Source organism: Apus apus, chromosome 2 (genome assembly GCF_020740795.1).
Source record: "Apus apus isolate bApuApu2 chromosome 2, bApuApu2.pri.cur, whole genome shotgun sequence".
Classification (NCBI taxonomy): Eukaryota; Metazoa; Chordata; class Aves; order Apodiformes; family Apodidae; genus Apus; species Apus apus.
The window spans coordinates 10,439,966-10,453,677 of record NC_067283.1 but is presented as its reverse complement, the minus strand read 5'-3'; the positions used below and the strand labels follow the sequence as shown (position 1 = coordinate 10,453,677).

Genomic DNA, 13,712 nt, shown 5'->3' with positions numbered 1-13,712 from the left:
TCCTACCTCTTTATTCTGCATTGGTGAGGCCGCATCTGGAGAATTGTGTCCAGTTCTGGGCCCCTCAGTTCAAGAAGGACAGGGAACTGCTTGAGAGAGTCCAGCGCAGAGCTACAAAGATGATTAAGGGAGTAGAACATCTCCCTTATGAGGAGAGGCTGAGGGAGCTGGGTCTCTTTAGCTTGGAGAAAAGGAGACTGAGGGGTGACCTCATTAATGTTTACAAATACGTAAGGGGTGAGTGTCAGGGAGATGGAGTTAGGCTTTTCTCAGTGATGACCAGTGATAGGACAAGGGATAATGGGTGGAAATTGGAGCATAGGAGGTTCAAGGTGAATATACGAAAAAATGTTTTTACTGTGAGAGTGACAGAGCACTGGAACAGGCTGCCCAGGGAGGTTGTGGAGTCTCCTTCACTGGAGACATTCAAAACCCACCTGGATGCGTTCTTGTGTGATGTGCTCTAGGTGACCCTGCTCTAGCAGGGGGGGTTGGACTAGATGATCTTTCGAGGTCCCTTCCAACCCCTAAGATTCTATGATTCTATGATTCTATGATTCTATTCTAATTTAACTTGTAGTGTATATTATTACTGTATAAACCCAACAATGAAAATGAGCAGAATCACTTGTGTTTACACACATATGGCTGACCAGGGAACTAGGAATGGTCCCCGAAATACACATCTCTCCGACAGTTCATCGGGTTCTCTGGGTTGCAGCCGCTGCTTTTGAGGAAAGGGGAACGCGCAGTGGACAAGAGATTCACTCCTGAAGTGCTGTATGCTGTTAAAACAGGCACTCAGTTTTTACTGCTGTGACTTGGCACCATCATGTGGCCACTTTGAGTTTGCTCAATTTAAGTAATAATTTACACAGAAAAACATGGGCAATGAATTAGTGACAGTTTAAAAATTATTTCAGTCTATTTTAGAAGGAGACGGTATATGTCTTAAAGATACACATTCAGAAACTTCCGAAAACGTTGTCTTCCAATTGTCCTTTTTTCCCTGAGCCTGTGCTTATTTAATCATGGTTTTCATCATGATCTTTAAATCAGAAGTTGTCAGGCTACAAAAGTTAAAGGTATTTTCAGCACTTGGTCTTGGTCCAAACTTTACCAATGATGTACAAAATCCGTATAAAACTGTAGACAGCTACCCTCTTCCTCACTACGAGAGCTTTGGAAATAGTTTGCTGGAATTAATACTGGGTCAGTATTTTCTGTTGTACCTAAAAAATCCCAAAAGATTAAGAATTTCAGTAAGCATATTGTTTACATAGCTTGATCCAAACAGGTAGTGTACATATCAGGACATAGTGAGCTGACCAGCAAAGAAAGATCTCAGGGTGCTGGTTGACAGCAGGATGAACACGAGCCAGCAGCGTGCTCAGGTGGCCAAGGCCAACAGCATCCTGGCCTGCATCAGGAATAATGTGGCCAGCAGGAGCAGGGAAGTGATCCTGCCCGGTTCTCACATTGGTGAGGTGACACCTTGAGTATTGTGTTCAGTTCTGGGCCCCTCACTACCAGAAGGACATTGAGGTGCTGCAGCACGTCCAGAGAGCTACCAAGCTGGTGAAGGGTCTAGAGAACAAGTCATACTAGGAGCGGCTGAGGGAACTGGGGTGGTTTAGTCCAGAGAAGAGAAGGCTGAGGGGAGACCTCATTGCCCTCTACAACTGCCTGAAAGAAGGCTGTAGCAAGGTAGGGGTGGTCTGTTCTCCCACATAACCAGTGATAGGATGAGAGGAAATGGCCTCAAGTTGTGCAAGGGGAGGTTCAGATTTCATATTAGGAAAAATGTCTTTACTGAAGGAGTGGTCAGGCATTGACACTGGTGGTCCAGGGAAGTGGTGAAGTCACCATCCCTGGAGGTGTTCAGAAAATGTGTGGATGTTGCACTTCAGGACATGATTTAGTTGGCATGGTGGTGCTGGGCTGAAAGTTGGACTTGATGATCTTCGAGGTCTTTTCAAACCTTAATGATTGTATGATTTCTGTATGTAACCTGAGTTAGTCAGGTATTCCTTTTGCAGTGTTTCAGGGTCAAAATCAAAAGTAAGGTATCATACGATGAGTATTTATATTCTGATATGTTTGTATATGTTTTCAGGTCGATATAAGAAAGTTTTACTAAGTGTTAGTTTGTAAAAGGTCCAGAGGGAGAAATCCCCATGCATTCAGGTTGCTTATACAGAGGCACAACTATGTGCTTATCAAAGAATTGCTATCATTCACTTCAGAGTAGAATAATAAGAAACAGCAGTGTAATTTATAGGAATATATTTTCAATATTTAAAAAAAAATATATCCATCTAGAGTACTTTCAATAATGAAATACAGTTCATCATCTTCTTGAGTACAATAATGCTAAATTTGGTTCTGCCATTTTAAATACTAAAATACATTGTTTCAGCTGAAATATTGTATTGATGTTCTTTAAAATATTCACAAGTTATATACAAATAAAAAAAAATTACATTACAAATCTTTTAATCGCAGTCAAAAATAATCTAAAGATTTTGCAATAATTTGTACACCCAGATAGGTAATACTGTTTCTAAAAAGACTGCATTAAAATTGAATGTAGTTTTTTACATTCCTCAGGCTGATGTAAGGCCCACTTCTTTTTTACATACTGAATGTCTATCTGTCCAGATCCTTTGGCCAGTGCAATGCCTAATAATCCATTTGGTTTTTCTGGTTCTCCCAGCAGAGCCATAGTTACAACACTGAAATCAAAAGAAGAGAGGACTGGTTTTTAATTTAGACAAAAATAATATAAATTGGTGTCTTCAGACATTTTTTAGCAGGTTTCTTAGAGTTAGCTACATGATTCCTTTTTCTCTGTTCATCACAGTGTACTATTGCTCACTATGCCAAGTCCCAGCATGTTCCTTAGCTTTTCACCAGTTGCAATCATTTAATGTAAATATAAGAGGCAATTATTCCTGTTTTCACAGATTCCATCATCAATTTCCAATCATGACTTAAAAATTATTTCAAGCTTGTAAAAATGAATTTCATTTTATAGTATTTTCCAGTACCTTGTAATAACTTTAAAAATTATATTATTTTCTCCCCAAACTAGCAGCACTTTGCTATACTTTAAAAGATTACACGGAAAACTTCTAGTTAGAGGGATATTCACCAAGACTAACTTAAGTCTAGGGAAGAGAGAGTCTCCCAGTAGGATTCCCATCAGGGAGGAAAGAGAATCCTCAAGATGATAATTCAGAAAGGCTTAATTAAACTGCTTTTCTGCATCAGTCTACAGGATACCCAGGTCTCTACACTGACAACAGAAACAGTACTGTGAGATCACCCTGATTTTAGTCTTCCTGAATAGGTGGTAGCCAAAAATATTCTTGTTTATTTGTGACAATGAGCACAATGTATTTTTTTTTGTATTGGTAACCATACTATATAGAGGCATTTTAAAATGTCAAATATATTGCCTATTTTAGGGGTTGATTCTGATCCAGCAAAGCTATATTTGAGCTTAGAATAGTCCAGTGGGAACACAACTTTTTTCAGCTTCATGTACAGACATATGCCCCAACTGATAACACTACACTTGATTTTGATTTATTCTAACATTATTTCTCCTTTATCAGACTGTATGAAACAATAATAAGGATAAATGAAAACTAAAATTTAACTCGTTACAGTCTTTTTCCACACCTCTAACAGTTTAAAAAATATAGAAAAGCATATTCTAAAAAACCCCATCCAATATTTAAGCAAAATGTAGATGATAATATTGCTATTTTGTTAAAAAGATAGTAATGTGATGTACTTACGTCTCTGATGGAATAGCCTGCTTTGCCACAGGCAACAAATCATTTTCCAGAAGATCCCAAATGTAAATATTAGATGATGCATCCAGGACAAAAAAGACAGAGGGTCTTGTTAAAGCCCACTGTAGGGCAATAACTGGCTGCCCATTTGTGCTGTCATTCCACTGCATGAGGGGATACTCTGATGTCATTTGGTGTAATCTAATGCTTCCATCTGAACAGCCAACCTATATTGTAGTCAAAAAGAAAATACTTCCTGGGAACAAAACAAACTAAGCAAGATAAAAACTGCAGTTCAGTTCTCAAAAATACAGAGCATATAAATAAAAGTAGTTATCTGACTCAAGTGGCACATCTCTCTCATATCTCACTGTATGGACTACCTGGATTTTATCTTTTAATGCCATTTTGAGTTCAAAAGGAGTAGAACTATACTAAGCATACTAGAGTAATCTAATCCATTAATCCTGGGTTGAAGTTCTAATTTTCTACTTAAAAAAAAAGATCTCCATCTCTCAACTTCACTTTTACTGTGAAGCAGCACAACTTGAAGGTAGTCTGAAACAAGGTGAGCCTAGAGAGAAATTCAGGGGGCTACTTAGTGACACACATAATCTGTAAAACCAGTAATAGCTTTCAGTAGGACAGACTGTGGTTAACAACATAATGATATTAAATTGATTAATATTGAAAAACTAAAGCTAAAGTCAAGAAGATTTCACTGCTTACAGATATTTTCTTATAACGTGTATCTTGCCTAGTAAAAGCAACATATACAAATTTGTGCTAATCCATCTACAAAAGAAACTATTCTATGAAAACCAAAGTAACTTATTCCCTGGGCCACCTCTAAATCTGGAAGACTTCCTCCAATTTTCAAATTATGATGATTTTTTAGTGACTCTTCAAATTGTGCTTACTTTTAAAAGGACTCTGCAAACTTGGAGAAGCCATTCCAAACAAACGCAATTGCGTAAAAGGTAAGAACATCTGGTAAGAGAAAGTTCTGGCTGCACAGAGGTGCCACAAAATACATACACTGTAGCTAAACATATGAATTTGATACCTTAGGCAATCCCAATGAAGCCATGCAAATCATGGCAAATTTAGAAAGAAAGCATTTTTAAAGGAGAATCAAGTACAAACAGATGCAAAGATAAGCAGCTAGAAAACCCTACTAAAATTAGATTTAACTTTCATTGAATGAACTTTCACAGGGGAGCCAAATAAAAACAGTGGTGTGTCAATATGAACTGCTGAGGGCAGATTTGAACATGTCTGACCACTCAGTACATGCGAAGGGTATGCCTGCTCTGGAGAGGAACAGAAAGCAGGGAATGAATGTCCAAAGCTGCTCCACAGACCTTTATTTCAGAGCAATACAAATGTTTTGTCTCCAAAATTATTACATCATTAGAGTGAGAAACAGCTGAGGCTTCTTTTAGAGCAGAAGACCTGCTTGCAATGCTGAGTTTCATAAAAACAAAGAAAAAATTATAAGGCTGAAGTGAGACTGCTATTTGTTCCTGTGAGCCAGGTGGTCCACCTTTCACATAAACAAATTTCAAACACCAGGACACAAGATTTGTTGTCACCCTCCATGGCAGATTGGAATTAGTGAGGTAAGTCGCCTATCGGTCCTACTTAAATATAACAACTTAGAAATCCTCCCTCAGCAAGTAATTAAAAAAGGAAACATATATTATATTAAAATGTTTTCATACCAAAAATAGTGGCTTTCCAAAAGGGAAGAAATCAATTGCATTGATGCTTATTGATCTGAGCCCACTCTCCTGGGGTCTGAATAGCTTTGGAAAAACTTTTAAATCATGCCTTGTACCATGGCCTACCAGCCCCTGTGGACAATGCAAAGTAAAATTCAACAAGACAAAATAAAATTTGCTTTATCATTATTACAAGACAAAGTTAAAAATTCACAGAGCTGCTACCTTAAAAGATACTTAATAGCTAATAAATTTTAATAGCTAGCAGGTTTTAATCATAGTCTCATAATAATATATATAATATAAATAATAAATGCATCAGTCTACTGGTAAAATTTCAAGAAAATGGCAGCTTCCAAACCAAAAAAAAAACAAATAATGAAATGAATTTCAGCACATTACTCACAATGTTTGTTCCAACAATGAAATGATTAGGATTAGAAGACAGAAATTTAATAGTCAGTGTCTGGGGCATTCTCTGGCGCACATCCTTTGGGAAAAAGCTAGGAAAAACATAAGGGTAAAATATGATATAAATGTAGGAATTTCTCTGCTAAAGCTAGGCAACTACATACAGAAACTCTTGATCTGAAATGTCTATGACTAGCTCTAGGAAGAAATGTGTATTAAAAAAAAAACAAATACTAATGAAGATATTGTTAACGGCAAATTAATAAAGTATAGCAAAAGAATAGCTCCGTGAGATACACGTCAAATCTAAATGCTCCGATTCTCTTACCTGTTATTTAATTCCATAGTAGAGCTATGTACTAACTTCACTTTCCCTCCAGGTATTAAACCTAAAATGATATGAAATAATTATTTAAACTGATCTAAGCACCTTGCATTAAGAATGTGCTAACATCAAATTAAAACCTGGACTAATTAGCAAAAGGGTATTTCATAAATAAATGGTTTATTGTAGATACAGCTTTTGGTATGTCAAATCTGAACAGTTGTAATCTATCACAGAAAACAAAGAGGACAGAGAAAGGGAAACATGATTATATGCTTATTTTAGTTTGCAGTATGCATGTAACATCCTTGTAATATCACCCTATAAAACCCAGTTCTATCAATGGTGAAAATGCACTTGGATCTCTGACAATGAACTATGGTAATGAGAGACTGTAATCATGCTTCTGTAAGGTTGGTCTAGGTTACTTGTCAGTAGAGAATAACATCAATAATTCTAATGCTTCTAACATCAGAATTTTTTGAAAGGAAAAAAGCTGAATGCTGGTGGTAGTAAAACTGTGTCAACATGCAACCATGGCTTTAAAATGCACTTTTCTACAGACGTAATACCCAGCTTTAGCAGCTTAATATAGCCAGACATTGCAAGTAAGCTTATACATTAGAAAATTGATCCAAAAAAAGTTTGTTAGCAGTACTTAATTATTTATATATACATTTGAAAATGTATCAGGATTGTAATCACAGCCTTCTCCAATAAGGTAAGTATTCAAATCTAATTTTGTTCAAAGAACAAAACATGTAATTTTCTTAATTTACACAACTCAAAAAGGGCTGAATGAATTTTGTTCTTTACTCTTACCATGGAAACTTTTCTTTCACACTAAATAAGTACCTTACCCAAAAGAGAAGTTTCAAGACAATTAGCAAAATGGAGATATAGGCAAGAACAAAAGTATTGTAATAGGTTTTTTTATAAGTAAAGAAAGAACAGGAGGATTGAAAATAACATAAAATGTCATATTCTTTGGAAAAAAAACCCAGCCTGGTCAGAACACAGAAATCTGCTTCGACATCATAAAAAAAAATGTTGGTTGCTGTTGGCAATTACCAATATAGAATTAGCAGACGGGGTTCAGATAGCAGCAAAAAAACCTCTCATGATACCTGACCAATAACCCCAAATATCAAATACATGCCCTATTCAGAATGAATCTTTTCCTCAGTAATTCTGCCTTCTTCTAAAGTACTTTTTGTCAACTTCACAATCTCAAAACTCAAGCGTTTTATGGTATTTCTAATGTGCAGTACTCACCTAAATCAGCTTGTGAACCAGCTAAATCCACTTTTTGTAATTCAACAACCACCTGAAAAGTCAGTATTTAACATTAACAAGCAATAATTATTTACCAGACCTTAAAGTTTTTTAACCAGTTGTCATAATGTATGGCAGAATTTAGATAGGCAGGTCTAACATTACAATGATTTCAGGTAGACTCTCTATCCCCTATCAATGTCTGCAATGCTAAAAATAGCTGCACATGGCTGCTGGATGTTCCCTGCTGGAAAGCAGAACATGAGACGTTCCAATCTACACTTAATCACTAGTTGTCATCTTGTTGGTCAGTCACAAAAAAACGCACTCTAAACCCCAATATAAGGAATTGCAACACATCTCCTGTACTACTATTCATTAATAGAAAGGGTAGATCATTTGGCCTATGTGTGTTGCTACAAAAGTTACCTAGAGCTTTAAGGGACTTAACTAGTGACAGAGAGGGAAATACGTTCATCCCTTATTATTCACTGAGCCATTCTCAAGCAAGATCAATTCAGATGCAAACACCAGGTTCAGCAGCTGGTCCAAAGCTGCATCAGAAAAAGACTGAAAACATCCAATAGAAAGAAGAGTTGTCAGAACAGTAAATAAGAGCAACATACCTGGTGCTTACCCATCTGTTATGTTTTAGGCAGGATAATCTTACCTACAGATCTTCACATTTTGCCTCTTGAACATTTATTTTATATAAATGACGAATATTATTTCTAACATACATTCAATACAGTCTCTGACACCACTGTGATTCAAAAAGAATAAAGCAGGAGGGTGCAAGAGGACCAAGGTATCCTAGTCAGTTAATAGAAATACCTTAACATATTCCTATGAAGCAGAACTACCTGTTTTGCCTGTTTTCATGAATCCATGTGCCTGTTAACAGTTTTGCCTAAGGATAACATTATGGCATTAGAGAGTCAGGTCAAAAACTTTGCAGAGAATTCCAACAGAAGGGCTAGTGTTGCTGTACTTTTCAGGAAGGATAATTCTCATCAGAAATCCTGGGTTTGAGTTGCTATATTTGAAGAAGTATTTTATTATTCCAACTTGCAAAACTCTCTCGTTTCATACATATATTACTCACCCACATATTGAGGATTCCATTTTCATCCATTGAAGCTATCTGAAATGGATGACCTGATATTTCTATGAAAAGAACAGGAATAATTTGTATTCATACATTGACCTTCATCTTGAACAATACAAAAGGCTTCAAAACATTTCCTAGGTTAATATATTATCTGAAACTTTTATGATCATGTCAGCTGTATAAAAAGGGAAAGTGCTGGAATTTTACCAAAGAAAAAGACATGAAACTAGTATGTTCAGTTTGTCCTACGAGGCAGGCAATTACTCTTTGTTATCTTAAAAACGTTGGGATTCTTCAAGGACTTTGGAACAGAACATAAAGTACAACAGAAGAAATCTTGTAAAATTTGCAATATGCCACACATGTATTTGGACTACTATGGATTTCAAAGTGAAAATCTGCAATAGAAGTAATGAAGTCTCCTCTAGCATACTGCCTGAGAATTTGGGGGCATGTGGATTAAAGTTTGTTCACAAAAGCTAGTCATAAAAAAATTAGACAAAAGGCACAGAAAGAACCACCAAGTACAGTCACATATTTTAAGTGTTTTCAGATACAAGCAAGGTGCTCCCCTTTTTTAGACAGGGTTTTTTTTGACATTTTAGGAGCACTAAGACTTCTCTAAAGGCAACTTTTGAGTGGTAACTTGTTTTATAATTTGTTTCATTAGATGCTTAATGAACACGTTGATGCTTTGAACCACAGCTTACATACCCTCCTGGTTGGAGAGGCTTGAAAGTCCATAATTCGGATCAGTGTAGAGAGAGGCTGAGACAGGTTCCACTGCTAGTATAGGAGAGGTGTGGCTTACTGAGTTGAGAATGCCATCTGTAATTAAGGATAATGAAAGGTATAGACTATATTCTTTTCAACACAACCAACAATAAAACCCTCACCACTTCTCAGCTTATTGGAGAATGATGATTGCAAAGAAAAAATAGCAAATAATTACTTTGTAAAGAATTACTTTGTAAAAGTCTCAAAGATAATCTTGCAAAATTAAGAAAATACTACTAGATAAATCAATGTTTCACCACCTCGTGTTTACTTCTCATTTTCCAAATGACTGCTGCACCACTTTTGCCACTGCAACAGACATTTCATTAAAATCTGCTATTTTAGGGTTTCCATTAGAAGAACTACACAAATTTCAAGCTCCACAAATAACAGGGGCAGAAATAAATCACTGCTTACTACAGAAAAGACAAAACTGTAGTAAAATTACTCTGACAGAGCATTATTTAATAGAAGTAACTATGCTGAAACAAACAATTCACCACAAGAAAATATGTATTTACCCTTTAATAACATTTTGAAAGTGCATTTAGAGCAATCTCAACATGCAATCTTTCTCAGATACTGTTAACTTCTGGACTTGCTCTGTGCACTGAACTTAATCTCATTAAAGACCAAAGACATAAATCTTCCTAAGTATGCAGCATTAAAAATGTTTGCTTATATAAGCAACTACATGAACCTGTACATACACATTGTGTAACACAAGACCAAGTATCTTTGATCTACTAAAAAGAAAATAATTCAAGTCTATCAGCAACCAAGTTAACTGTCTTCTGGCTTCCCAATATATATGCAACAGCAATTTAGGTCATATCTAAACAATGCAACAAATGAATTACACCTTTCTTTTTTGTAGCTGTGCTTGTTTGACATTAGGAACCTGGAAAGAGCATGCTGTAGCTCCCAATGGGCCCCAGTGCTAGAAATGTTGCTCATGTGACAATCTGGATGGCAGAAAAATGTTGTATATGTAATGAAAATATGAGAAACTCCTAGATCTTACATTGCTACAACAACTGATAAATTGGCAACAAAAACCCACAATCCTGACTTAACTTTTAGTGTATCTAGATAGAATCCAGAAGTGATACAAGTTATGTGTCATTTTAGAAATGCATAAGGGTGAGATTTAGACACTCAGTAGGGTATCTACATATAAGACAGCTATATAATACCTGTAAGTGACCTAAATCTAATCAGTACTATCAGTCCAGCTAACCATATACAGGCATCCACAACAGCATGAGACAGATCCCACAGAGTGGAGCTGTAATGATTCTAACAGAGGTGATGCATGAATACTCTTGGACACGTACCTTGCATACAAGCTTATAGAAACATCAAGACTTAACATGACAATTTGTACAGATTGTGACCTTTAATTGACATTTGAAAAACTGTGTTTTACAGTCTTAAATTAATTATCTCTTCAGAAAAATACATCTTAATGCGTGTTTAGATGTAGATGTGTTTACATGTAGATAAAAAAGAAATATATTAAGAGAGATAATAGCATGAAAACTGATTAGGCTAATGATTTCAGATGAAACAGTAGTTGAAAAGTAGTCCATCTTAATATTACAATACTCCTTAGGTTTTACATCTGGTCCATCTCTCTCTTCTCACTGCTTGATGCATATTGAGCTGCTTATAACTCTTCACAGCTATCACCGATTGGCGATTTTTACCAGACTAAATATCATCTCTGAACTGTCTAAACTAGGCTAGCAAGAAGAAGTGTTCTGAGAAGAATTACTAGTGGAATGTTTCACTGCCCACAAAATGACTAATCAGAAGGCATAGATACTAACCAGTGGAAAACGTTGGCACTCTAAATGTCCAGCCAGTTTCACTGATCATCATATGAGGGTGCATTCTCGACTCTTCTCGAAGATCCCACACCAACAATGAACCATCTATTGTTCCAGCAAAAACCAAGGTTGCTTTACTGGGACTAAAGCAGCAACATATCACCTGTTAGGCAGCAAAAATACACATGGTTGATATTATGATAAAGGCCAATAATTTGATAAGCCTGAAGTATGTTTTTTCTTCCTATGCATGCAAATCCAGGAAAGACAGATTACAGGTGCTTGCAGCAGGACAATTTATTTAAAAGGGAAGTAAGATACAGGACTTTCAGTAGGCCTTGCCTTTTCAAGACAATTGTTGTGTAATCTGCATCTACTGCCACAAAGCTGAAGAGGGTGATTTGACTGTGTGATAGCAATGGGTACAGGGAAGTCTTGACAACATCTGAACCAGCTATTTTACTTCCTTTCACTCTTCAACCATGAAATGAAGTCAAAATTACAAAAAAAACCCAACAACCCAAACCCCATGACCATCACTACATTCTAGTACTGCAACACAAAACGGAATGAGAATAGTGTTTTGCTCACTAGGCTCAAATGTGTTTCTTAAAAGATGAAATACCTTGCAGCAAGACAAGAAAACAAAATACACATAATATTCAGTATTCAATAAAACATACCTCTGAGTCACATATTAAAACCTTCTGAGGACTGGAGGGCTGCCAGATGTTCCAAACACATATGATGCTCTTTCTGTTCAGTAAACCAACACTTGCCTTTTTAGGTAATCCATGAACAGAAAGTAGTGTCTGCCTCTGAACTTGAGACACATAAAGGCAGGATATTTTTCGGTCTAAACCATAAAAAAAATGGGGAAAAAAGCAATAAATAAAAAGCTCACTGCAGACGAAAAAGCGTATTTAGCTGCTATAGCAACAACCAAACAAGCTAAGATGTAATTATGAATAATATTTCTATTAAAAGTGGTTTGCTTTTCACACTACACAAGAAAACAGGAGGGAACTGGAGAAAGAATCTAAATATCAGAAGTAAGTAGAAATCAAAAAGGCAGAGAGACAGAAAGATAATAGACTAATTATTCTGGGCAAAAGCAAGCCAATCTGATCTGATGTCAGTATATATACTAAAATGCAGCTAAGTCTCAAACAGGGAACAGCACAGGCCAGGCTTTTTCTGGTTCATCTTGTGTTCATGTTAGAATACATATGGTTTTGTGTTATAATAGGTCTTCCTAACATAATTACAGATACTTTATTTTTCATTTTTCTTTTCATCTGAACATCTCCTACTTACATGGGGAAGACATAACTGCAGTTCAAATATATCAGGCTATAATCTCCCCATTTAATAATCTTGCTTTGTTTGCAACTTTGGCCCTACTGTCAGAATAAAGAGCCTAAATGAAATTACATCCCTTGGGATGGCCCTTCAACAAGAAGAACAAGAAATTACATCCAGGCCACCCCTATACCATGCTAATCACTGGCTATATTTCTGGTTTCACAGCAGCTAGGATGCTCTGATGTTTCCTATGTGAAACCAAGCTGCACAGAGTTACAAGCAGCTAGATAAACAGTTGTAAAAAAAGTGGGATTTTCATTATTTCTATATCCTGATATGTGCTGTTTGCACTTCAGTTATGACAAAGAGCATGGTATTTTGCATAAGGAAGAAGAGGTCAGACTGTATACTAAAAAGTATAGAATGAAGTTCCCTTACCATGGAGGAATGGCTGGTTAGTATTTAACTGGAAACAGCTATCACTAATAGACAGACTGGTTTGTCCAGATCTTAGTTTCCACCTGGGTTGTGTTGCAACTTGATCTTCCTCTAGCAAAACAGCAATCACCTTTCAAACATAATTACATTTATAGAAATAAAAGGGTCGTCTTATCTTTCAGCTTTGCTATCTGTAACTTTAATGTATGTGGATTAATTTAATAAACCTTTATGAAATCTCTTGTTAAGTTTGTATCTTTGCAAATACAACTTTACAGACATAAAAGTTGCACACCTCTGGTTCCAATCCTTTGCAGAGAGATGAATGTCACTGATAACAAGCATTATTTAAGTAATTTATTTAAATTAGTCAGAATAAGTGCTCTAAGTGATCTATCACACTGTATACTTAAGCACACAACTCATAAGGGATTTTAAGTACTTATGTGTACCTGACAAGCAGACCGAAGGAAATCTGTTAGCCTCTGTGAATCAATCTGAGGTGTCAGTGCTCCATTCACTGACACATCCTGGCTGCTTATGGGACCTAAGAAAAAAACCAAAGTCAAAACCACACTCGAAGCTTCAAAAGGCAATCAGTTAAGAAAACTGTAAGAACCATGTAATTTTTCAGCAAGAGGAGAGTGTCAGGAATCAAATTCTCTTCAGCAGAAATAGCAGTACTGAAGAACAACATCTGCTGGGGAATCC

The 13,712-nt window shown here is 36.3% G+C and overlaps 1 protein-coding gene across 2 annotated transcripts in view; it reads right to left on the bottom strand.

Annotated features, from left to right (window-relative positions):
- Nucleotides 1-2,269: 2,269 nt before the first annotated feature.
- The window catches only part of DYNC2I1 (dynein 2 intermediate chain 1), a 32,391-nt gene continuing 20,948 nt past the window's right edge, over nucleotides 2,270-13,712 (bottom strand). For both annotated transcript variants that reach the window (XM_051612391.1, XM_051612392.1), the window contains 12 exons: nucleotides 13,454-13,548; nucleotides 13,002-13,131; nucleotides 11,942-12,114; nucleotides 11,259-11,421; nucleotides 9,364-9,477; nucleotides 8,644-8,705; nucleotides 7,539-7,590; nucleotides 6,267-6,327; nucleotides 5,934-6,030; nucleotides 5,528-5,659; nucleotides 3,807-4,030; nucleotides 2,270-2,735 (listed from right to left, as the gene is read on the bottom strand). In XM_051612391.1, the coding sequence (XP_051468351.1) occupies nucleotides 2,564-2,735; nucleotides 3,807-4,030; nucleotides 5,528-5,659; nucleotides 5,934-6,030; nucleotides 6,267-6,327; nucleotides 7,539-7,590; nucleotides 8,644-8,705; nucleotides 9,364-9,477; nucleotides 11,259-11,421; nucleotides 11,942-12,114; nucleotides 13,002-13,131; nucleotides 13,454-13,548 (1,475 nt within the window). In that variant the 3' untranslated portion in view covers nucleotides 2,270-2,563. The remainder of the gene's footprint in view (nucleotides 2,736-3,806; nucleotides 4,031-5,527; nucleotides 5,660-5,933; nucleotides 6,031-6,266; nucleotides 6,328-7,538; nucleotides 7,591-8,643; nucleotides 8,706-9,363; nucleotides 9,478-11,258; nucleotides 11,422-11,941; nucleotides 12,115-13,001; nucleotides 13,132-13,453; nucleotides 13,549-13,712) is intronic.